At 35.3% G+C, this 27,167-nt stretch overlaps 1 protein-coding gene across 1 annotated transcript in view; it reads right to left on the minus strand.

The window, feature by feature from the left end:
* Positions 1 to 27,167, minus strand: part of ZBBX (zinc finger B-box domain containing) — a 112,470-nt gene that overhangs the window by 12,923 nt on the left and 72,380 nt on the right. The window contains exons 10-17 of the mRNA XM_067737959.1: positions 26,442 to 26,562; positions 17,316 to 17,425; positions 16,835 to 16,935; positions 15,567 to 15,646; positions 13,642 to 13,781; positions 8,336 to 8,643; positions 4,295 to 4,448; positions 3,438 to 3,554 (exon numbers count right to left, since the gene is read on the minus strand). Coding sequence (XP_067594060.1) covers positions 3,438 to 3,554; positions 4,295 to 4,448; positions 8,336 to 8,643; positions 13,642 to 13,781; positions 15,567 to 15,646; positions 16,835 to 16,935; positions 17,316 to 17,425; positions 26,442 to 26,562 — 1,131 coding nt within the window. The remainder of the gene's footprint in view (positions 1 to 3,437; positions 3,555 to 4,294; positions 4,449 to 8,335; positions 8,644 to 13,641; positions 13,782 to 15,566; positions 15,647 to 16,834; positions 16,936 to 17,315; positions 17,426 to 26,441; positions 26,563 to 27,167) is intronic.

The following is a 27,167-nucleotide window of genomic DNA, read 5'->3' on the forward strand; positions in this document are numbered from 1 at the left end:
TATTAGGAAGAACTGGACTTCTGCCAACACAGGCAAACATGAGGTGAGAAAAATTTAACATAATGTAGATGCCCTTCAGAAAATTCAGGAGAGTACAAACGCTTGCTGAACTCTTATAACAACATCTGGCTGCTACAGTATTAGAGGTTAATTGATCCCAGCTGAGAAAAAACAAGTACACTGGGGTTGGATCAGACTTATGCTTAGCACACAGCAAAGAGACAGACCATCTTTCTTACTGGACATATACGCAAAGTGTAATTTAAAGTACCTAAAACATAGAAAGACAGTGAGGCTTCAGGTGGTCCTTGATTTTATTTTGTTCATTTAGGTATGTCATTTCCTCTGGTGTTTCCTGTATAAGCTTATTAGTGTTATTGCTAGGGTTAAGATTAGAGAACCAGTTAAGACGGGCACTAATGAAAAATGCCACAACTAAAGGGATCATCCCATATTTTTTTTTAAAGTCCAGTTTGTAGATTATAAAACATAAGAAATTCCTTTTGGAAGTAACTTATGCTATCATTGGCAATGTAAATAATATTCCCATATATGTTTCAGGAACTCTTAGAAAATACATTTTTTTAATGTATAAATTCTCAGTAATTTACACAGTGGAGCAAGAATATCAAAAGACAATAATGTTTTGCGACCTTTATCCAGGGAAAAAATATTGAGTCCTTTGGTCAGAATGCTACTTGTTATTGAAACAGTATGCAAAAAGCATGTTGCTCTGCTTATGTTTCATCCACTTCTAATGTTTTATTTAGAATAGTAATAATTACTATTGTATTAAAGACTCTTCAGTGAGTGATTAATATTTTTTATATATCGGCATTCTTATGCCCATTAATGTAACCCAAAGCACCATTTTACATTATTTTCCCAATATTTCACTGGTCTTATTAGTAATCATAGCCTATATTATTGAGCTAATACCAAGGACAATTTCTTCTGTTATATTTATAGTATAACTGTGATCAGTGTTAATCTATAATTTCCTCAGATTACAGAGATAGGAAGTCGGAGTCGGGGAGCAGTAGGTTTGGGCAGCGGGTGGGGAGAAGCAATGGACTTCCTGCTCAACACACATGTATTTCATAGCTATCATGTTTTTACATTCACAAACTTAAAAATCTTACAGAAAGAGGAATTCCTTTATATACTGGCATCAGTTCAGAACATAAGATTTCTGTAACTTGTGGCACAGTCAGGAAAATTTCATTTCTATTTCAGGCCACTATCTCTGTCCAGAAAGGCATCTCTTTCCACCTCTAACTGGGAAGTCTTAATAATGCTTTAAGATTTGTCTGAAATGTCACCTACTCTCTAACATCTTAAATATCAACATGTTTCAATGGCAAAGCAATCATTTTACTATCTCCATTCCTAAAAGACTGCACATGCATCTACCTCTATTATGACTGATCATATGTACTATTATTAGTTACCTATCAGTCTCCAGAAGCATGTTACTTGTGGTTCTTTCATAAACCTTTTATTATTAATACATATGGTACAATTTATGTATTTACATGTCTAAACAGCAGTTTTCTCCAAGTATGATTTTTGGACTATCTACATCAGCATGACATGGAATTGTTGATAAAATAAATGCAAATTCCTGGACCTTATCTCAGCCTTAATGAATCAGAATCTCTAAGAGTGACAATGAAAAATCCTCATTGCAACAGGTTTCCCAGGTGATTATGTTCATGCTCACATTCGAGAGCCTTTGAACTGGACTCTAAGCTTTCGGGCTTCTGGGAAGAAGGTTTATTTTATATCACCAGCACCAGGCCTCAAGTAGGTGCTCCTTCAAATGTTTTTTATAGTAAATTATTGATTTCAACTGATCACTCTAAGTTGATACTTAAAGGCATTTGGCTACTTACATATAAAGATTTGTCTTGGGCTTCCCTGGTGGCGCAGTGGTTGAGAATCTGCCTGCCAATGCAGGGGACATGGTTCGGGCCCTGGTCTGGGAAGATCCCACATGCCGCGGAGCAACTAGGCCCGTGAGCCACAACTACTGAGCCTGCATGTCTGGAGCCTGTGCTCCACAACAAGAAAGGCTGCGACAGTGAGAGGCCTGAGCACAGCGATGAAGAGTGGCCCCCGCTTGCCACAACTAGAGAAAGCCCTCGCACAGAAACGAAGACCCAACACAGCAAAAATAAATAAATTAATTAATAAACTCCTACCCCCAACATCTTCAAAAAAAAAAAAAATTTGTCTTAGTAACAAATTCTCATAGCATGCATGTGAACTTGTTTTTAATCAATATATAGTGACTTTAAGAAGTATCTCTGACTGCCTCAGAAGGAAGCAGTCAGAATATTTAAAGCTGCCCTAGACTTTGATGTGAGAATAGGTTCCTAATTATAGAGCCAAAAAACATTTATCATAAATGAATGGATTTTCCACTAAAAAAAATACCTTTTAAAATCTGACAGGTTCTCAACATAAATGCACATGGAAAGAATCTAAGCTAGCCAAGTAGTTTTAATCATAGGATTTAGGGCAAGAGAGACATATAAACCTTACATATTTGGACAAATCATATGTAATTAAATTTCTAGCTTGAAGATGGCCTTTAGACGAAGGCAAACAGTCCCCTTTGGCAAGTGTTTCTCCCAAAGATCAGGGAACGTGCCTTATGCAACCATTTTCTCCCAGGGCCCGGCACAGTGCTGTCATACTCAGCACGTGTATTGAATTGCCTTAATTCCTCAGTCATCTATTACAACTTCATCTGAAATTCAGCACAAAGCAAACCTACTTCAGAAGGTATTTTAGGATAACAATAATGATCTAATAATACTATTGATTTTAATCATGCCAAAATTCTCTGCATACCCTCACTAGGAAAATACTGCAATGAGCATTCAATATGTCGAAAGAGTTATCCAATAGAAAATCTTGAAATTATTTTGGCTAGAAGATAGAGTTAATGAACTGAAATCAAGATTCCAGGGTCAACATATTAAGCATCAGGTTTAAAGCAGAGGTTTCTTAACCAGAGCAGCAAGTAGCAATCTTATGGCTTTGTGTGATCATAATACGAATCAAGAAGAGGAGTATGCGAAATCTAGTATAGATATACTCTTTCCTGAAAGTGTAATGAAACCCAGCATGTATTTTATAAGCGTTGTTCAAAATATATGCCATATCCTGAGCTACATTTTAAAAATATTAATCTCTAATACACTGTTACAGAAAGGAGCTAAGACTGTAAAATTTATGTTTTTGAGAAGAATAAAGACTACTCTTGGTTTTTTGGTTTTGGAAGAAAAGTCCAGGACAGTTTAAATGAGTAAGTTTAAATTAAGTAACTGCAAAAACTAATTTTCAGGTGCCTAGTAAACTGCTAAGAGACAAACTAATAAATGAAGTGAGCCACCAATACGGCACTGCAGCCTTACAGCCAATCTTACCAGTCTTTTGCTGTGTTCTCCTTGATGATGCGCTCTGGGCTCTCTTCAGAACACCCAAGGCAACTGCATTATCAGCATAGGCACTTACGCTATGGTCTGGGATCCATTCTCTGTCTCCTAAAAATGGAAAAGTGGTAAAATTATATAAAGTTGACAAAGAGGAGACATCCATATTGTTGCTTTATTATATGTATTGCCTTACTGGATAATATTTAGCTAAATAAAAAACATTTATAACAGTGAGGTATATATTATGAAAGAAAATCTCATAATTATACAACAAAAGGAAAAATTCTAAATTTCAAAGATATTGCACACACACACACATACAAGTTTGAACAGAAACAAATATTTTTAAAAGTATACAGCAATATAACATAAAATACAATCATTTGTATGTGAAAAAATATGTTTGAATACATAGGAAATTTAAGAATACAGGCGACACCAAGACATGGCTTTAAAAGAAAATGATGGATATGTCTCAGAAATCTCACAGATCCTAAGATTTTAAGATGGCATTTAAGAATTATCGTACAATACTTAACACTGATTGACTGATAGTCAATCAAGTGATTTGAAGAATTACTATTAATTTATTAAGGGCCACACTTCTAAAATACGAAAATAATCTCTCTCAGTCTCATTATAGCCATGTTTTCTGACAGTAGCCTTAAATATAAATATATGGCAACTCTGACAGGGTTAATAATTCCAGCCAGAAAAGAAGGAAATGATTTATTTGTTGAACAGAATTGCCCAGTATTTCCTAAGATGTTGACAAACTGTTTTAAAAAAAGGTGTCAGAAAACTGTTAGCTTGGTCCACAGGCCGTCTGATTTTATGTCTGAATTTACCTGCAATTGTAATCCTAGTACTGGAGTAGCTGCATTCTAAGCTATGAGAAGGAAGTAAGTTGAGTCTTTCATTTTTATCGAAAGCAAAGAATCTTTCAAGTCCTTGATATTGTTCAGTTATGGGCTTACTTCTGAGGGCTATTTCTTGTAATAACTAGGAAACAAAATATTCAACAAAGTTAAGTTTATTTTATCTCATCCACACAAACCAGCACGTTCATTCACTGAGCGCCTACTATGTTCTTGGCATGGATTCTGCCCACATCAAGTTTAGGTTCTAGTTGTGGAGACATAAGTAATAACACAACATTTATATAGAGTAAATTCGGAAAAATGCACAAACCACAATTACAGTAATAATCTGAAAGTTGCCATCAAATCTAAGGAGGACAGAAGTTCACGAAAAAAAAAAGTAAAGTTTTCCTATCTCTTTCCTTTCCTTTATTTTCTTCCCTCAGTGTCTTTGCACATAAATTACTCTGGAAAATAGAGTCTCATATGCTGTGCTTTTGTATTAGTAGTGTCTTTGTCTATACATAAAATAAATTCAGAGACGAAAGTAAAATACTGATGGAAACAAATCTGATCTGATCATGGTCACAGAGAAAATCCAAGTTAACAAAACATTCACCATGAATAAAATATACCAGTAGGAAACTGAGGCAAGGGTGAGCTAAGTAATTTGTGAAGTTCATACAGGTAGAAACTAGCAGACCTAGATTTTGAATATACAGATCTAGCTGATCTGAAGCCTAGGCTTACTCCACCACCCTATGAATTCATATTTTGTTATGCTTTCATCCTAGGGAGAATATAAATATGGGATTTAAAAAGTACATGGGTCTAGTAGGAAACAGATTGGAGATGTACCAGTGAGAGCTCTGGATGGACTTAAAATACAATCAGAGTGGCTATCAGTATTTAACAGTTCCATAATGTATCTAACTAATGCCCAGATGCCGTCTGGTTCAAGGTGGTAATCACACAAAGAAAATTACGATAACTCTACTCAAATGTATAAATCATATAAATGATATTACAAAACCAAGCTAGTGACCAATAAAGCACTTCCTTCAAAGACAAGTCCAAGTCCACCCTACTCATGACGCCTTCACTGGCTCTCCCAGACACTGATCAAAAATTCACAGGAATGGGCTTCCCTGGTGGCGAAGTGGCTGGGAGTCCGCCTGCCGATGCGGGGGACACCGGTTCGTACCCCGGTCCGGGAAGATCCCACATGCCGCGGAGCGGCTGGGCCCGTGAGCCATGGCCGCTGAGCCTGCGCGTCCGGAGCCTGTGCTCCACAACGAGAGAGGCCACAACAGTGAGAGGCCCGCGTACCGCAAAAAAAAAGAAAAAGAAAAAGAAATTCACAGGACCCCTTCAGCTCTAGTGGAGCTCATATTTGGATTAGACAATTGAAAATATGGAAGTTTCTTTGAAAGCCTAGGCTAACAGAGAACAATGAGAGTGAATTTGCTTGTTTGCCCAATGTCACCAAGTTAACTATTGGAGGTTTCAGATTCAAAACCAAGAGCCCCCGACTAGTCCATGTTCTTCCTGGCACATGCTCCTACCTCACTGCTGCTGCTTTACAACTTAGTACTCAATTCCACACCTTTATGAAGAACTCAATTTCTGGAAACTGAAGTGCAAAATGTACTGTCTTATACTCCATTTGGAAGTCAAGTAATGCCACTGCTTAAAATTGCCCCTACTGTCCACTCCTGAATTTTCTACTGGAGCAGAACTGACTTCTAAATAGTTTCTGCTCAGGGAATGGTTTCTACTAGGGCAGGGGAAGAGTAAAAGCAGTTCATGTAGAGTCATTAGGGATGAAAAGAAAGTAGATTCTACCACTAAGTGTAAAGCACTGTGGTTCTATGATATAATCATTTGCCACTTATTTTTTTTACAATAGTAGTATAAGAGATCAAAATTAGTAGTTTTTTAACATTTCAATTTTAATGATGAAATACTTTAAATATATAGATATGTACAACACACAATATAACTTTCTCACACAATATCAGTAATTTAAAAGACTTGCTTCAAATATCTATACCAAAAATATATATATTAGACTTTATAAGTAGAATTTATTATATTATTGTATTGAAGTTGACATACACTATTACAATGTAAGTTTTTGACTATTATTTCATCTGAGTGTGTCCATAAAAAGTTCCAATTATCTTAAATGTTTCCAAAAATGCTATCAGACTTATATTTACTCTATGTATCCTTTCATATTTAAACTTTAACATCACATTTTTGAGAATGTATCCACGTTAATAAAAGTAGCTATGTTTCATTCATTTTAATTGTTACATTGCTTTCCATTATGTGAATTACCACAGATTATGTATCTGTGAGTTTTGCCAAATGTCTTTTATTAGGTTACAGAAAATAATGTCCCCCCCAGGGCAGAGGTCAGGCAGGCTGACGCCCAGTATAAAAGAATTGGGTTCTATATGCTCAGAATTCCTCTAACACAGTACACAGCATGGGCAGGTGTCACCTAGCCCTCCGCATGCTGCCCCGTGGAAACTGGAAAATCAGAGTCCTTGTTTGTTCTGTTTGCAGAAATTCATTCTATGATTAATTGTTTTCTTCACTGGGGGAAAGGGAGAAATTCAGCTGCCGTGGGCATTGATTTGGGGAATCTGTTATTGGCTAAATTGTGGGAATGTCTTCCTAGAAGGGATTGGGGTTTAACTTTTGCCAGATACATCAGGGCATCAATAGACATGGATCGGGCTTCCCTGGTGGCACAGTGGTTGAGAGTCCGCCTGCCGATGCAGGGGACACAGGTTCGTGCCCCGGTCCGGGAAGATCCCACATGCCGCGGAGTGGCTGGGCCCGTGAGCCATGGCCGCTGAGCCTGCGCGTCCGGAGCCTGTGCTCCGCAACGGGAGAGGCCACAGCGGTGAGAGGCCCGCGTACCGCAAAAAAAAAAAAAAAAAAAAAAGACATGGATCAACATTAGTGTTAATGTATTGGCTTGCATATTCCAAGTAAGAAATGTACATTCAAACTCTAAACTGAAGCTGGATTAAAGTCCAAGATTTCCATTTTTCAGATAAGATATTTATTGACTTGAGATCCCCTGCAAAAATCAGTTTCCTTTCATCTTGTTGTACCTGTGAGTATGTCTCCTTGTGTATTCCTTCAGAGACTGAGCAGACTTTTAGGGATCTAAGGTTTTTGCAGAGGTCTCAATTCTAATATCTCACTTTGAAAAGGAAAAAGACCTGTCACTAAGTGGGCAAAGAAATCCAAACTCCTAAGCAGAAGTAGCAGCAACTCAATATTCATTCTTCAACTTTTTTGGTCCCTCCTTCAGTTTAGGCACCATGGAGATTCATTACAAATGACTGTAAAGTCTTGTTAAAGTGTTTGACTTCCTCAATTTCCAAATAATTTAACATTTGACTTGTTCAATTTCTAAATAACTTATTATTAATAATCATAATTACTTAAGATTTTTAGTACATAGAACAGAGATTCAAATATAGTTTTTAAATTTGGCAATAATGCAATAATGAACTGCTTTATCTTTTTTTCTCTAAGAAGAAACAAAAACTACACCCCTATTTCTTTATTAGCCATATTCCTGAAGAATTACCTTTTCAACCTTATATTTACATTAAGGCACAAAAACTGGTTTTATCTACAAAACTGCATTTTTTTTTCTCATTTTAACCAGTGACTATAGAGTAGAAAGCTAGAAAGGATTTATTACAGTAAATTATTCATAATAATGAATTTCATTTAGAAAAGTAACAGCACTCTTACTATGGTGCATGAGGTGGGCCTTAAATTATTTGTCATAGAAAATCACTTGTTATAATGGCATTTACCATATTAGAATTTGTTCTGCAAGTCATTTATATTCTTTCCCATGTGAGTTACTCTTCAACTATAAGGTCACACATTGTAAATTCAATAGGAAGTAACCTTTAAGAATATATTGTGTCAATATGAATTTTTTATGTTTATTATAAAATTTGTAATACAATAAACATAATTGATATTTACCAGTGGTGACTCTGTAGTTTTAGAATCTTCAGAGTTTGGCCTCTCATGCAGATTGCTAAATTCCAAGGATTCCTTGTCCTCTTGAGATAATTTCCCCTTAAAGGAGGCTTCTTCCAAATCTGTACTTGGCAAAGAATCCTTGCTCTCAAGTGATATGCAGGAATCGTCATACTTTTGACTACTTTCTATATCTATGCTGTCCTCTTTGAAATTTCTCTCAAAAAAGCTGTTTTCCTCTAATTTTTCAACAGCAGGAGAGTAAGCATCAGGATTCACAATGTCACCAAAATCTGCACTTGAAGTTCCTGCTGTTGAAAACACACATTTACAAAAGTTAAATAAACAAATAAATTGATTAAACTGTTCACTAGCCAAAAATTCTGTGCTATAAACCTTTATCATTAAACACTATTTTTTTAACCAATGTTTCTTTACTGAGTTCTCAGTGTTAAAATACTTTTACATGGCTTATGTTCATAAATGATAATTTTATATATATATATATTCAAGCCTAAATTATTTAGAGTAATGGAGGGGGACAAGATATTGTTTTCTAATGCAATCTTGAAATTGATGCAAATTTTTATTTCAGCCTGTGGTTCAATTCCCACTTTCCTACCCTCTCTCTCACTCAAGTTTTATATCAGCAACTTATGAGAAATAATACAGAGGGAACCTTATTTCCCACATTTTACCTCTTTTGCTTAGCATGACTAGTAATGAGGAGAGGGCAAAGGGAAATCTGCCAGATGAAAGAACAGCAGCATTTAGGGGCACAGAAATGTTTAAGCTGGGACACCTGCCTCTGAAAAACTACAAAATGAGCAAAATTATATTAGTCACCCACCTCATTATGTCTGCTTTAAAAAATCACTTGGTTTAGATCACTGGTTTTCAACCTGGCTACACAATGGAATCATCTGAAGGTACTGTTTAAAACCATCAGCGTATGGTCCTGACCCCAAACTATTAAATCAAACACTGACAGTGGGACTTAAGCACTGTTTTTTGTTTTTCTCCCCCTCCACCAAGTTCTCCAGGTGATTATAATGTGCAACCAGGATTATGAAACATTGTTCTAGATTTTCTTAAGAATAAAAATTCTTTAAAAAGCTTTGTACCATATTGCTTTCATTATCTCTCTCTCTCTCTCTCTCTCTCTCTCTCTCTCTCTCACACACACACACACACACACACACACACACACATTTATCCAGGCTGAATACAGCTTCATCTGATTATCCCGTATTCTCTTTCCAATATACATGTCTTATCTCTATAAACAGACTGTAAAAATAGTAGGGGCTATGACTAAAATAGTCTCCAGTGATACAAACTCTGCCTTACAGTCCAAAGGACTTACTTGTTGCAATCAAATGTTTATACAATTCAGCAATTACACACAGTACTTAGAACTTCCACTTCCAATATCACCTCTTAAATTGCACAAGTACTGTGAGAAATGCAATAAGTTGTATGTCAGAGAAATATTTTATAGAAAAACTTTATAAAAGCTACTCAATTTAATGAAACTTTCATGGTAATGCTGTACTTTCCTACTAAACTTGAAAAGAAATTATCTGAATCTAATATTTTTGCGGATAGAGCTGCCATTTCCTACGTATAAATGTCTACAACGAACCTCTACAATATTTTTGCAAGATTGTAAAATTCCATTATTAGGATTTATTGCTGCTAAAAAGGTGAGAACACAGCCTCTTAATAATGTTTAAAATGCAATACAGAAAGTACAGATATGATTTAATTTAGTCTCATTAGAAGCCCTTTTAAGTCATAAAAAATAGATGTCTTGTTTCAACTTTCAAAAATCAATTATTCTAACCTGTCACATCAACAGGATAAAGAAGAAAAATCACAGGATCATATCAATAGATGCAGAAAAAGCATTCAACAAAATCCAACACTCATTCATGATAAAAACTCTCAGCATACTATAAATAAAGGGGAATTTCCTCAACTTAATAAAGACTACCTAAAAAAAAAACTACAGTTAATATCATAATTAATGATAAGAAACTAAAAGCTTTATCTCTAATATCAGGAACGAGATAAAGATGTCCACTCTTACCACTTCTTTTCAACATTGTACTGGAAGCCCTAGCTAATTCAGTAAGACAAGAAAAGGAAGTAAAAGGTGTACAGATTGGGAAGGAAGAAATAAATTTGATTTTGTTCACAGATTAGATGATTGTCTATGTATAGATCCAAAAGAGCTGACCAAAAACTTCTGGAATTATTAAGTGATTATTGAATGGTTGCAGGATATAAGGTCAACATACAAAAGTCAATTGCTTTCCTACACACCAACATGAACAAGTGGAATTTAAAATTAATAACACAATACCATTTACATTAGCACACAAAAAATTGAAATACTTAGGTATAAATCTTAAAAAAATGTAAGATCTACATGAGGAAAACTAGAAACCTCTGAGGAAAGAAATCAAAAAACTAAATAAGTGAAGGGCTAGTTCATATTCATGGATAAGAAGACTCAATTTGTCAAGATGTCAGTTCTTCCCAATTTCATCTAAAGATTCAATGCAACCCCTATCAAAATCCCAGCAAGTTATTTTATATATATTGACAAAGTGATTTTAAAATTTATATGGAGAGGCAAAGACCCAGAATAGGCAACACAATATTGAATGATTGACACTATCCAACTTTGAAAATTATCACACAGCTATAGTAATCCAGACAAAGTGGTATTAGCAAAAATATAAAAATAGATCAATGGAACAGAATGGAGAATCCATAAACAGATTCACTTAAATATAGGCAACTGATCCTTGACAAAAGAGTAACAGCAATACAGTGGAGAAAAGATAGTCTTTTCAACAAATGGTGTTGGAACAAGTGGACATCCACACGTCCCCAAATAAATCTGGACACAGACCTTACACTCTTCACAAAAATTAACTCAAAATGAATGATAAACCTAAATGTAAAATGCAAAACTGTAAAACTCCTAGAAGATAGGAGAAAATCCAGACAATCTTGGTTATGGTTATGACATTTTAAAATACAACACAAAAGGCAGGATCCATGGAAGAAATAATTGATAAGCTGGACTTCATTAAAATTAAAGACCTCTGTTCTGTGAAAGACACTGCTAAGAGAATGAGAAGACAAGCCAAATATTTGGAGAAAATATTTGCAAAACACATACATAAAAATACTATTATCCAAAATATACAAAAGAACTCTAAAATTTTCAACAGTAAGAAAACAGACAACCCAATTAAAAAATGGGCAAAAGGCCTTAACAGACACCTCATCAAAGAAGATATATATGGCAAATAAGCATATGAAAAGATGCTCAACATCATATATCATTAGAGAATTTCAAATTAAAACGAGATACCACTATACAATTATTAGGATGGCAAAAATCCAAAACACTGACAATGCCAAATATTGGCAAGGGTTTGAAAAACAGGAAGACTCATTTGCTGTTGGTGGGAATGAAAAGTGGTAAAGTCAATTTGAAAGACAGTTTGGTGGTTTCTTACAAAATTAAACATACTCTTACCAACAACTGTGCTCCTTGGTATTTACCGAAATGAGTTAAAAACTTATGTCCAAACAAAAACTCAAACATGGATTTTTATAACAGGTTTATTCATAACTGCCAAAACTTGAAAGCAACCACGATGTTCTTTAATAAGTGAATGTATAAATAAATTGTGGTACATTCAGACAATGGAATATTATTCAGCACTAAAAAGAAGTGAGCTATCCGGGGCACCTTTAAATACATATTATTAAGTAAAAGAAGCCAATCTGAAAAGACTATTGTATGATTTCAGCTATATGACATTCTGGAAAAGGCAAAACTGGAGACAGTAAAAAGATTGGTGATTGCCAAGTGTTAGCAGGGAAGTTTGTGTGAAAAGGCAGAGCACAGAGGATTTTTCGGGCACTGAACCTACTTTGTATTATTCTATAATGTTGGATACAAGTCATTATACATTTGTCCAAACCCCGAGAACGTACAACACCAAGAGTGAACCCTAATGTAAACTGTGGATTCTGGGTAAAAATGATGTGTCTATGTTCATTGATTTTAACAAAGTATTGTTAAGTAATTTGTACTACTCTGGTTTGGGATGCTGATAGTGGAAGAAGATAGGAGTTTGTGGAGTCTGAGGGTATATGGAAACTCTGTACTTTATGCTCAATTTTCCTATGAACCTAAAACTGCTCTAAAAAATAAAGTCTATTCAAATAAATTAAGTATCTTTAAAGTAACACTTAATGGGCATTTGTATTCAGCATTTTCCCAAAGGCAATTGGAACTCCATGCTCCAGGTAGGTTAAAAATACCTTCTGGCTTAGACCTGGAGCCCTGTAATGTCCTAAATTCCCACGTGGGTATCGTTCATTGTCATATGATTTAGAGGCTTCGTAGCTGAAAATGTTAAAACCAGCATGATGACTACAAATCATTGCTCTCTACCATCTGTTTCCCAATGAAAAGGTAATCATCAGTTTTACAACTAGTCACTTTAAATAATGATCTCTGGCATCTCTAAAATTCTTCACATAAGATATATTTATTGGTTTTTCTGAAAATCCTAAGTAGATAATATAAAATCCTAAGTAGATAAAAGCAGATTAGAAATAATCTAGTTCCCATATTTTAGTTTCGGAAAGTGAGATCTAAGAAAGGAAGTGACATGTTCAAGGTCACACAGCAATATAAGGCAGAAATGAAAACAAAACCTGACTCGCAGGCCAGGATGCTTTGCTATGACTGTCTTTAAATGATGATCTCAGCATCTAGAAATTAAAACCAGACATTAGCACACAGTATTCTAATCGATAGATCCCAAGGGTACTACTAGTAATAACAATGTAGATATATAAACAGATGATTTGTTTTGGTTTTATCACTAATGTGAAACTTTACACAAACTTAAATATTTTAGGAAAAGATTTAGTGCAAGGGAGGGAGGACAAAAGAGTGTCAATCAGACTTTTGTCACTAAAAGCCCATCTATGTAATCCTTTAAATGCTAGCTCAGTCCATAATAACTTTTAGAGTAGTCCTATACCGGCTGCTTTTTCCTCTGAATACAAATACCATTGTCCATTGACCAAAAAGAATATTTGATAGAAAATTATGTATTTTCAACCAATTTTCTCCTGAGGACTAAATCTTCTGGGTTTAAAATGAACAGCAAAATAGGCAAAGCTTTTACATACTGCAATACCTATTGGTTTTATTAAGTTACTAACATTCACCATTAATAATATTAAGCAACAACAAAAAAAGTTACCTTTTGAGTTATCTTTACAATAAGAAGTGTTGTTGCTCAGATGAAGATGTAAGAGGTGTGTTTTTCCCTTGGTGAAAATATGATGTTGATGGATGTCATTTTCATATAGAAAAGTATTCTGATAATCATGAAATGTGCAACTTTCATGTTTAGGGACAAGCAAAAGAATAGAGTTGAAAGAAATTATATATAAAAAAGTTAAAAGACCCAGCTTATTAAAATAAATACAGTAAAACCTTAAGGGAATAGGGTTATTCACATTAATTTAATATTTGCTTCAACGTACTGTGGACAATTCTGAACTACAAGTAACTAAACAGTATTATGAATTTAAAAGAAATAGGCAACTGGGACAAACCTGATTTAACTACAAATTTTTAATTGACAGTTTCTTGTTAAAAATATTCTGAAATAGGGGCTTCCCTGGTGGTGCAGTGGTTGAGAGTCTGCCTGCCGATGCAGGGGACACGGGTTCGTGCCCCGGTCCGGGAGGATCCCACATGCCGCGGAGTGGCTGGGCCCGTGAGCCATGGCCACTGAGCCTGCGCGTCCGGAGCCTGTGCTCCGCAACGGGAGAGGCCACAACAGTGAGAGGCCCGCGTACCACAAAAAAAAAAAAAAAAAAATTCTGAAATAAGTTTGGTTTCTCATGGTCTTTCTTCTAAAAATGGAGAGTTATCTTTCAGTCTCATCAAGCTCATGAAATCAAGGTTTTATTGCTTAAATAAACTTTTTATTTGTTCACCATGAACTATATGAGTTCAAAAGCCTTATGTGGTGTAGGTTCAAAAGCCTTACATAGCCTTATGTAAGCTCTACATAGTACCATCATAAAAACTCATGGATTATGCTTAACCAAAAAGGTCCTCTTGTGTCACTTATGATGCTTTATGACTCTTAGAAAAGACGCTCTATGGGCACCTCCAAACCCAAGATGCAAAACTATTGCCAAACTGTAATCAGTAACTTTCTCTGCCTTGTCTAACATGGAGGTCAAAGTAAAGACTTGTGATAAGATATATAAAAGAATCAAGTTTGAGAGTAGAAATCCATTTCCTTAGGGATACAGTAGTGCATATAAACCTCTTATATACTGACCATAAGGTTGTCTCCTGCCAAAAGCACATTTGCTGCTAAATATCTGGGTCTATGTGTCCAAACGTGGGGCTTTTCAGGTCTGAGGGCATCACTTAGGCCCACTGCTGCTCCAAAGTGCTGACAGGGGCCTAAGGTGATCTGAACATTATAAACAAAGAATCGGTGTAGGGGCTACTTAATAGGAACTTCATTCTGCTGTTTACCCAACTTAATGCTTTGTAGTCAAAACATGTGAAATCCTAGCTAAAGTTTCAACAGCAAAGAGGACTTAGAATAATTTTTAGCATTACTAACAGATACAGCTAGATATTATTTTTCATTTGGAAATGACAAAATTCTAAAAAAAATTTACAAGCTGAATCATTATAATTCATTATTTAATTTATCACACAGTAAAATCTACCTAGGAAGTAATCTACAGTTTGGGGGATTTTCTTGTCTCTCAACTTATTAACGTACCTGTTTTTATTTAGGGTTCATAACAAACTGAAGAAAAATCCAAAGAGTATCTTTGGAGAAAGTAAGGAAGTTCATATGAAATATATGACTTGGGAGGCCATTTCAAATAATAACAATTCCTAAATACAGAAGCATCTATTAAATAATCCAGATATTAGGTAAGAGTATAAATATATCATTATAGATAATTTTCTAATTACTGAATGCTGATAAATATTAGCAATATTGTACCCAAATTTAAACATGGCTTAAATAAAATATATTCTAACATTAAAGTCACATTTTTTTTATGTTGTGAATTTCTCAAGAGATAGTTAATTTTTGGTGAGTTTTTAGTAAGTATCAAAAGTGAATTAGAAAGATCTTACCTTTGTTGACTGTCTGCATCTGCTAACTCAACTTTGTAAGGCACGACATTTCCCGGTTCTTCAAATTCTGCTTCATCAGTCTTATTAAACGCATGTTGTATAATATTAGTATGTTCAACAAATTCATAATACATTAACCAGCTAATTTGTGCATAATATTTAGAGAATTTTTTTTCTCACAAAGAAATGTCATGAGCTCTCTGACTATATGCCATAGAGCATTAGTTCTAGGAGAACTAAACAAATTCAACAGATATTTGCTGAGGGCTTTTGCTGTGTCAGTACATTTATCACTACTATCACACCCAGAACCAAATATAACAACTTAGGTTTTATTTTGTAACTACTAAGTGCCAAGTAGATCAGTGATTAAGATGTTTTTCATTCTCTGGCCAGCATGTCATACCATATGCATCAACAATTTAATGAAGAGCACACACAAATACACATGCATGTATGTATTTATTTGTTCAGAATCTTCAATTTATCCAGAGCAGAAATAAAAATGTTGCCAGGCATACATACACACACACACACACACACACACACACACACACACACACAGAGCAGAAGCTATTAACCTCAAGAAGAAAGTAGTACTTGAAAAGGTACTTCCTCATTGTAGTCTTTCTCTGTGACAACCATAGTAAGAGCAACATTGAGGACAGGGGGTATACTCAGCTACTAGAGGACTAGAAAGTCAGAAATGCACTGAGTTTATCACAACTTAACCCTTCAGCCTGGAGCTCTAGCTCTGACTGGCTCTAGCTGCAGCTTATTCTACCTGGTGTCTTCTGGAGGTTTGTATTCAATTTATTATTATACTAAATCCCTTAAATCTTAATACTATTTTTCCTTTAAATAGAAAATATTAAATGACATTCAACAAACTAAATTTATACAAATTTTATTAAATAAATATCATATAATGAGAATAGTCTTTGTTAAAAAGCCTGATAACACAGAGAACTAAATAAAACAAACACTAAACTACATTTCTACAAGTTAAAAGAGTGAAACGTCTTCTCATCTCCCATACTATGACACAATACCAATTTAGCTCACAAATTTACTGTCTACATTAAAATAATAGTCTGTTGTATTCCTGTCAGCATATTTAAATTCAAATACTTGTAAATTTATAATACTTGTTATATACTTGTAAATTTATTTCAACAAGAAATCTTGTTGAAAATAACATGTAGTTTTAACTGTATGTTATGAATTTCCTGTTTGTTAAGTAATATGAGTGGTCATTATGAACTTACATCATCCAGTTCGACTATTTTTAGAGATGGTTCAGGTCTCTCTCTGTTTAATTCTTCTACTGGCAGAAAAAGAGCTGGGGGTTGTATTTTGATATCTTCAGCTAGAAAATAAGATTAAAAATAATATCATCAAAGCATATACCTTACCTGATAATTCATCTTCAAATAACATAGGCAACAATAGAAGAAGAATGTTCTCCTGTGCATCCACACAAAGGAATAAATACTGTCAATTTTCCCAGTTCAAGTAAAATACACATTTACTTAACATTCGATTTTTAAATGAAACTATTTAAACTAAGGCAAAGTAAATCTAGAGAATGGCAAGGAGAGTGTGCATGATTTTGATCTGGAGATAAAGTGTACACAGTGCAGTTGAGAATGATACAGTAAAGAAAATGAAAAGCAGATGCTGATTAATGCTCAGTGTATATAATTTGAAATAGTAAATTTGAAAATATCTAATTAAGGCTGAACTAACCATCACTATCTTCATCATTTTCATTCTGAGAACACTGTGCCTCACTACCGGTTTTACACTGAGGTATAAAGGTGTCCACTAGCATGTTTTGAAGTTGCTCCTGTGGAGTTCTACAAAACAAGAAAGAAGCAATTAAAAGCCTAAAGTACATTATCTGAAATTTCTCCAGACAAGATCTTGATTTATTTCACAAACAAGTGAGTCTACAAAATTAATAATGAAAACCATAGCCATACCTCTAATTCACAGAAGAAAAGTACAACTGTATAACATAATCTTAATCTACTAAAATAATTTTATAAATCAAATTAACATCACACGTTTTTAATTTCATATCTTATTGTTTTTCCTTTAGGATGAAAAGCAAAGTTATGATAGAATTCAGTATTTTTGCAAAAAAACACATGGAATCCATGAAACATATCACACTGTTTAAAAAGCTAATTTACAAATGTGTGTTGTATCTCACAGACTTGGCATTATGTTGATAAGTTCTAAGAGAACTGAAGACATTTTTCTGAACTTCCACCAAGTCAGTCGCATAATAAAATAGGCTTCCACGATAAGAATGTGAGGTGTTCCGGCTGTAGCATCTATTATCTAATTAACAATGAGGTCTGATGTGGCCTGTCTCACATACAAGGCAATGAAGCACAGGAATTCTTAGAGGCCTTGTGCATTTGGTTCCAAAGGATAGTCCCAAACAATGGGGAAGGGAGTCACTTTTTAACTGCCCTTAAACCGCACAGCTCTTCTAGATTATGCATGCTCATTGAGTCCCCATATAAAAGTCAGGGCCTTCTTAATAATATTAGCTGGTGACAATAATACAAAAAATGTACCAGGCTATGTTCTAAACAATTTGGGGTACTGAATCTTAACAGGAATATTAAATAGGTGCTAATATTATCTAAGTTTGATGAGAAAATTAAAGCACAAAGAAGTAAACCAACTTGTTCTGTCATTCAGGTAGTAAATGCAGCAAAGACAATTTGAACTCAAGCAGTCTGCCTCCCTAAGCCCATGTTCTTAATCATTACTCTATATTGCCTCTCTCACAATTTGCAAAGGTACTAAAAATTTAATGATCTCCTGGCAAACTGTGACTATGTGCATTTCCCCAGTATATGTAATGTATATATCAGAACACTCCAAAATATTTATATATTATCCAGCTTTGAAGAGCATGTCATCTTACATCCAAAATTTAATTAAATGATGGAAAATATTAAAGAGTAAAGTTCAAAGACAAACTAGCATCTGGTCACCAGCCTCTTTCCAGTTTGACATAGATATACTGTACTAAAAATTCAATCACTGATACACATAAATGTACTAATATCCAGATACTCCTTCATGAAGTGAAAACTTACCTAATTTTAGGAGGAAAGCCCTGAACCAAAGACTTAGAGAGTCTAGTTAATAGAGCACTGGAGCTGAAGGGGTCCCTTAGATTATTTATTCCAAACTCAATGTTTTTCAGGTGATAAAATTTGGACCAAGAGAATTAAAGTGATTTGCCCATGAGCAAACAACTACTTAGTCAATAAACTAACTCTACATTCTGGATTGGGACCCTAACACAATTGCTTTGTCAAAAGATCAAGCCACATAAATAAAAGATGACATATGCTTTAGAATAGGATTACCTCATCAGATTTTCCTCTTTTAAAATTTAAACAAATATGTATTGAGCATTGACCAATTCATTTGGGGAAACCAAATTGACCAAATCATTCTTGTGATGAATGGTTCTAACACTGTGAATCAGTGTTAGGCTGTTTGCATCAGAATCACCAGAGAAGATCTTTTTGAATGCAGAGTCTCATACCCATCCTTAAAAACACTGATTTTTAGGTCTGTCTGGGGCCAGGAGGAGAAATCAGCATTCTAAAAACCTCCCCCCATGCTTCTGATGATCAGCTAGAACTGAGAAGTACATATAATAAAAAGAGTAGGGGAACTGGAGTAGAAATACCAGCTAATTTTTAAATATCCACCCTTAAAATACTCTAAATCCAAATTGTATGATCTCTTTCATGAAACTTTCCTAGCATTTAGAAGATCCACTAGAAACAAAAGAGAAAATAAACCAGTGGGACTACATCAAACTAAAAAGCGTCTGCACAGCAAAGGGGACCATCAACAAAATGAAAAGACAGCCTACCAAATGAGAAGATATTTGCAAATCATATATTTAATAAGGAACTAATATCTAAGTAATATCTAAGATATATAAATCAACAACAAAAATCCCAAAGAACCCAATTAAAAATCGGCAGAGGATCTGAATAGACATTTTTCCAAAGAAGACATACAGATGGCCAACAGGCACATGAAAAGGTGTTCAACATCACTAATTATTAGGGAAATGCAAATGAAAACCACAATGAGATATCACCTCACACCTGCTAGAATGGCCATCGTCACAAAGGAATAGCAAATGTTGGAGAAGATATGGAGAAAAGGGAACTTTATACACTGTTAGTGGGAATGTAATTTGGTGTAGCCACTATGGAAAACAGTATGGAGATTCCTCAAAAAATTAAGAATAGAACTACCATATGATCTAGCTATTCCATTTCTGGGTATTTATCTGAAGAAAATGAAAATAATAATTTGAAAAGATATATGTACCCCTTTGCAGCTTTATTTACAGTAGCCAGGATATGGAAACAACCCAAGTGCCCAGCAACAGATGAATGGATAAAAATGTGGTTATACACACACACACACACACACACACACACACACACACACACACACACACACACTATGGAATACTACTTGGCTATAAGCAAACATAAAATCTTAACATTTGTGACAACATAGATAGACCTTGATAGTATAAGTGGAAAAATGTCAGAGAAAGACAAATGATTTCACTCATAAGTGAAATATAAAAAAATCAAAAATAAACAAACAAAACAAAACAAAAACAAACACATTAATACAGAGAACAGATTAGTGGTTACCAGAGGGGAAGGGGAGTAGAAGAGGGCAAAATGAGTAGAGGTGGTCAACTGCACAGTAACGAATGGAAACTAAACTTTTGGTCGTGAGCAGGGTGCAGTGTATATGTGAGCAGGTTGCAGTGTGAAATATAATCTGCACACATGAAACATATATATAATGTTATAAACCAATGTTATCTCAACTACAACAAAAAGAACCACTGGAGATATTAAGATTGCTATTAAGGTGTATCAACACTTACGTATTGGCAGGTAATATACAAAAATCATTACTATCCAAATCAGGAAAGTGATATAAAAACAAAATGCAATAGAACATATATTTATAAGCCTGTTAAGCCTTTTATGAAGTATGAAAATTATAGGCAGAAATGAAGTCAGTCATTTAACAAAAGTGTTCTTCTTTTACTGTATAGGAAACTCAGTGTGAAGGGCCTTGAAAGGCAGCCACTAAAAAAGATAAGTGACCTTGGGATTACTTTTATGTACTAATTCCTAAGCTAGAAAGAGGCAATTGACAGATATACACTACTAAGTTTCATACCTGAAAGACTGTTATGGACATAATACTTTAAAAGAGATACAGACAACTTGGACAATAGTTACATAGGAATAACCAGAATAGTCTATGTATGAACTTAAAATCCTGCCACGTAAACCACAATGGGATATAACTACACACCTGTTAAAACAACCGTCAAAAGAAAAAATAACCTGAGAATACCAGGCACTGGCAAGGATGTGGAGCAACTGGAACTCTCACACATTACAGAAAAAAATGCAAAACTATTCAGTCACTTTGGAAACAGTTTGGCAGTTTCTCATCAAGATAAACATATATTTACCATATAACTCAGCCATCCCGGTCCAGGTATTTACCCAGGGAATTAAAAACTTATATTCAAACAAAAACCTATATGCAAATGTTTATAATAGATTTAGTCATAATTGCCCAAAACTAGAAACCAGCAGGATGTTGTTTAACAGATGAATGGATAAAATATATACCATGATTATGAAATACTACTCTACCATAAAAAGGAACAGACTTCGATTCACTCAAGAACATGGTTGAATCTTAAATGCATTTTGCTAAATGAAGGATGCAAAAAGCTACATAGTTTATGATTTAATTTACATGACATTCAGAAAAAGGCAAATGTATAAGGATGGAAACAGACCAATAGTTGTCATGGGTTGAGGAAGAAGGGTTGACTAAAGAAAGAGGAAGCATGAGGGATTATGGGGTGATGGAACTGTATTCTTCAGTACTGTGGTGAACACATGGCTCTAGGCATTGGCAAAAGCCCACAGAACTGTACGCAAGTTTATTCAAATTTTAAAAAGTACTCAGGATATGGGCATACCCCAAAGAGTGGTAGAACCACTCTAAAGGAGATGGGAAAGTAATGAGTGCCATGGCCTAAGCAACTTTGGAAAACAAGATTTTGACTGGATACTGTAGAAAGCACTATACACAGTGTACTCTAATTGGTAAATTTGTTTCTCACAGTGAAATTAGTTAGAGATTCTGAAACTACTTTACACATATATTAAGGGTGATAAATTAATAAATATATTATAGATACTGAGAGCCAGGATTCTCACTGCAGGTGAAAGAAACCACAAATAAGCAAAGGGAGAATGTAAATGAACCAGTTGATGTTGGCTTGGATGTATGAATATGAACTCATGTTTACTTTAATAGATATCCAGGTAGACAGGTACAGAAGTAAATTTAGTTGTGTGTGTATCCTGGGTTAGTATATATACATGTATCTCCTAGATGTTCTCTGAGAAAACCTAGGATCTGTGACTCCTGAGTAGCAAGGTGCACACCTAAGTTGAGATCTTGGTTTCTGAATAACAGTCTCCAGTAAAAGGAATCAGGTTTCCTTGGAAAAATGATTCCCGGGTTAGGACAGGAAAATGCATCTCAGTTGCTAGAAAAATAAAGAGATGTTCAACGCAAACCAACCAACAAACAAAAAATGGCAAGAACGTATTGAAAGGAGCGAGAAGTCAACCTGAAGGAGTTCTCAATGATCAAAGCAGGAACTTGAGTCAAAAAATAAATGACAGTCGTATTGGCTATTAATCCAAAATAAAATAAATATCCATGAGTCCACATAAATAAACAATTGAATAAATAAACCAAAGTGGGAAAAGAGATATTCTTCCTTGAAGAATTCCAATTAATAAATGTAGAAGGAATAGAGGAAATAGAAAATCCCCACTAGAGCAGCAGAGTAATAACTGCTACAGGCAAAATCCACTGACAAATGCTAAAATTAGTAGATGAAAGTTTAAAGAAAAACAGAATTTTGCATCATCTCAAAGTATCTCCCCTAAAATATTTATTACTGTGATGTGATTAAGTCCCCCCCCCACCCAATTCATATGTTGAAATTCTAACACTCAGTGTGATGGCATTAAGAGATGAGGCCTTTGGGAGGTGATTAAGTCATGAAGGCAGAGTCCCCACATGGGATTAGCACCTTTATAGAAGAGGCTCATGAGAGCCCTGCGAAGACACCATGAAAAGATTTCTCCTATGAACCAGGAAGCAGGCCATCACCAGACTCTGAATCTGCTGGTGTCTTGATCTGGGACTTCCTAACCGCAGGAACACTGAGAAATAAATGTTTGGTTTTTATAAGCCATCCAGTCTATGGTATTCTGTTATAACATCCCAAATGGACAAAGACAGAAATGGGTACCAGAAGTGGGGTGCTGCTATAAAATTCCTTAAAATGTGAAAGCAGCTTTGGAGCTGGCTAATTAGTAAAGGCTGGAAGAGGTCTGAAGTTCATGCTAGGAAAAGGCTACATTGCTATTAATAGACCTTTAAAGACAATTCTGGTAAGGGCTCAAAAAAAAGAGAGAGCTGAAGAAAAAGCTTCAATAGTCTTAAAGAATACCGAAGTAATCCTGAATAGAATGTCAGTAGTAATATGGATGGTAAATGCCATTTTGATGAGGTATCAGATGGAAGTAAGGAACAATTTATCATACAATGGAGGAAAGGCAATCCTTGCTAATAAAGTGGCAAAGAGCTTAGCTGAATTGCATTCATGTCCTAGTGTTTTATGGAAGGTAGAACTTGTGAGTAATGAAATTAGACATATGGCCGAGGCAATTTCTAAGCAAAGTGTTGGAGAGGTCTGGTTTCTCATGACTGCTCATAACAAAATGCAAGGAAGAGAGAAATGAATTAAAGACAGAATTAATCAAAAGAGAAGCAAAACTTAAAGATTTGGAACATTCTCAGCCTATTTATATTTATATTGGAAAGTATGGCACAACCTATACAGGAGAGAATAGGAAGTATATGGCCAAAGGATCATCTCACAGGGAGATCAGTTAGCCATCTAAACAGAAGATATGACCTATTATCCAAGACAATGGAAGAATGATCCCAAAGGCAATTCAGAAGTCATCAGGGCTAATATCTCTCCCGTCACAGAGAGCCCCGTTGGAGCAACAGCCCAGTAAATCCCTGGGGGCAAGGCTGCCCTTGTGACCCCAGACTAGACCAGCCACACAATTCAAGCCCAGGGAGTCACAGAGCTCAGAGCCATCTTAGGAATGGGGCCACTCAAAGCCACAGGGCAGAGCCAACCAGAGCCTTGGGGGCCCAGCCCCTGCCAGGCAAAGCTCGGGGCAGAACTGCTGCCTCAGTGTGTCCAGAAGTGGGGCTTCTATCCCAGTGGGCCTGGACAGCAGAGGATACTCTCAAGATTTAAGGTCTAATAGCATTTGCCCTGTTAGGTTTCAGACTTGCTCAGGACATGTTACTTCTTTTTTATTTCCAATTTTTTCCTTTTAGAATGGGAATATCTATCCTATGCCTGTCCCACTTTTGTATTTTGGAAGCACAGAACGTGTTTGATTTCATACGTTCACAGTTAGAGAGCAATTTGTCTCAGAATGAATCAGACATTGAATTTCACCCATATCTGATTTAGATGATACTTAGATAAGACTTTAGAATTAAGACTTCAGAATTTTGAGTTGATGATGGAAGGAGTTAAGACTTTTGGAGCTATTGGGATAGAATGAACATATTTTGCATGCGAGCAGGACATAAACTGGTGGAGGGCAAGGAGCAGAAAGCTCTCTTCTGAATGTTTGTGTCCCCACAAAATTCATATGTTGAAATTCTAACCTCCAAGGTGATGGTATTAGGTGGTGAGCCTTTGGGAGGTGATTAGGTCAAGAGGGTAGCACCCCCATGAATGGGATTAGTCTCTCCCCAAGAGAGACCTCTCACCCCTTCTGCCCTGTGAGGACACAGTGAGAAGACAGCCCTCTATGAACCAAGAAGCTGGGTCTCTCCAGTCACCAAGTCTGCTGGCACCTTGATCTTAACTTCCCACCCTTAAGAACTGTGAAAAATAAATGTGTGTTGTTTATAAACCACCCAGTCTATGGTATTCTGACAGCTTGAACAGACCACAATGTTAATTATGAAAGGAAAAGAGTGGTTTTGCAGCAGGGAACCTTGGTGAGTACCACATTAACCATGTGTTCAAGGTTAACATCCAGGTGATGAGATATACTGATAGTATGATCGGGTGATATCATGCACTGAGAAGGGTGCACCCTCTCTGTGGCATTCTTCCTCAAAATGCACAACCTCAATCTAATTACAAAAAAACACCAGATAGACCCACACTGAGTATATTCTATGAAATACCCAGCAAGTACTCATGTCCAGGTCATGAAGACAAGGGAAGACTGAGGAATTGCAATGGATAAGGAGATAGGACAAAACTGCAATGTGAGATCCCGAATTGAATGCTGAAACAGAATAAGGACGTTAGTGACAAAAACTGGTGAAATCCAAATAAAGTGTGTAGTTTAGTGATTTATATTGTACTAATGTTAATTTCTTGGTGTTGATACATGCACTATGATTATATAAGATGTTACCATTAGAAAAGCTGAATGAATGCAAGTGGAAATTCTTCATGTTGTTTTGCAACTCTTGATTGCATGTCTTATTTCAAAATTAAAAAAAAAAATTAAAAGAAAAGAAATCTGCCCATGAAAAACAGCTGAAGGGGTGTGGGGGCAGATGGTAACCTGTCAAACAGAAGCTTCAAGGAAGTCATGAGGGCTGATTTTTAAAAATATGAAGGGATACCATGAAGAGGAGAGATTCAATTGGCTCAGTATTGGTTTAATTGGTAGAATTAGGACCAAGTTAGCAACTAGTCAGAAAAAACTGCAGCTCACTAGGAGATATCATAGGAGACAGAATGTTCCAAGGATGGAGTGGGTCATCTCGGGAGATGGTTTTGTATGACTGGAAGTGAATGAAGCAAGGGCTCGAAAACCACTCCTCAGGTACATTCTAGACAGGTTTTCTAACACCCTGCTCCTCAAAATGTGGTTCAGAGACTAGCATTACCCACGGCAGTATCACATGGGAGCTATCAGAAATTCAGAAATGCAAAATCTCAGGCTCCACCCATACCTACCGAAGAAGAATCTGTATTTTGCCATAGTCTCTAGCTGATTTATAGGCACAATGAAGTGTGAGTAGCACTGCTATAGGGGAAACTGAGACCATGGCCTTTGAAGGTACCTCCCAATGTGGTTCTTATATCATGGTAAAATTATGCATGACTCCAACATGTACTCAGTCATCAATTTGGTTTGATATTTAACTTTTAAACCACTTATGAAATGCTACATCTAATGATATAGCCTTTGAATAAAATATATTTGAATACTATTAATAAAACTATAAAATCAAAGGTCTGCTTAACTTAAAAGTAACTTTAAAAGTAACTTAAAAGTTTCTGAAGAGTACAGCTCAAAAATTACCTCTTCAAAGTAAGCTTTCATTTATCACATTATTTTTGCTATTATTTTTAAACTCTATACCATATTTGTGCCTTATTTCCCACATACACATTTCCACTTCTCAAGGCAAACCCTAAATCAATCACACATTACATACATAAATAGAATTAAAATTCTTATCAGAACGGTAGAAGCTTCACAGGGATTTAATATTGCTTTAAAATTATTTATGCAAATGTGAAGTGCATAAATAACATTGCTACAAAAAAGCATGTCACACACGGATCGTAAATAGCTTTCACATTTCTTATTAATAATGCAAAAAATCAGAAAATACCTTCTGTGTTTTTTAAGCCATAATTTTTCCATGTAGGATAAACTATCTTCTTTAAATTCAATCATAAGTGGTTCTGTCCAAATTCTCAGATTAGTTTGTACTTCACATTCTTCCAATGACTCTATAAAAATAAACATAATATGCATAATTAAGGTAACCTAGTCTACAAATTACCACATCTTCTCTCAAGATATAGAACTCACCATTTTTGAGGCAAATGTGCTTTGATATTTGTCTGTATAATCAATAGTTCTAGGCTTAAATGTGCAAAAGTGTTAAATATTGGTGATTTATTATATTACTGTATAGATAGTTTTCTTCAATAATTTCTTGAAATGAAAAAAATCTTATGATTCACAAGGTTTTTTAAAGCAACTAATTATTTTACACGATAAAGATAAATACAAATGGATTCATTATATATTCTATAAATGCACACACACATAAAGGTATGTGTTAGAGCCACTGACAATAATATTTACACATTATGGGAAACAGAAAATAAATAACTCAAAATGGCACCTGGAGGAGACAACTGTCCTCATGAATTTATATCTACATGGCAACTTACTTCCAGATGCTTAAGATGTTTCTGAAGTACTACTAAATTAAAACCACCATTCAAAGATATTTAAAACTGATGGAGATTTCTGGGAAAGAAAGCAGCATAAACACAGAGTTACTAGTCTCTCCACCCTCCTAGATATTAGCCCTCTCTCCATAATG

The sequence above is a fragment of the Pseudorca crassidens genome, chromosome 5 (assembly GCF_039906515.1).
Source record: "Pseudorca crassidens isolate mPseCra1 chromosome 5, mPseCra1.hap1, whole genome shotgun sequence".
NCBI classification, from domain to species: domain Eukaryota; kingdom Metazoa; phylum Chordata; class Mammalia; order Artiodactyla; family Delphinidae; genus Pseudorca; species Pseudorca crassidens.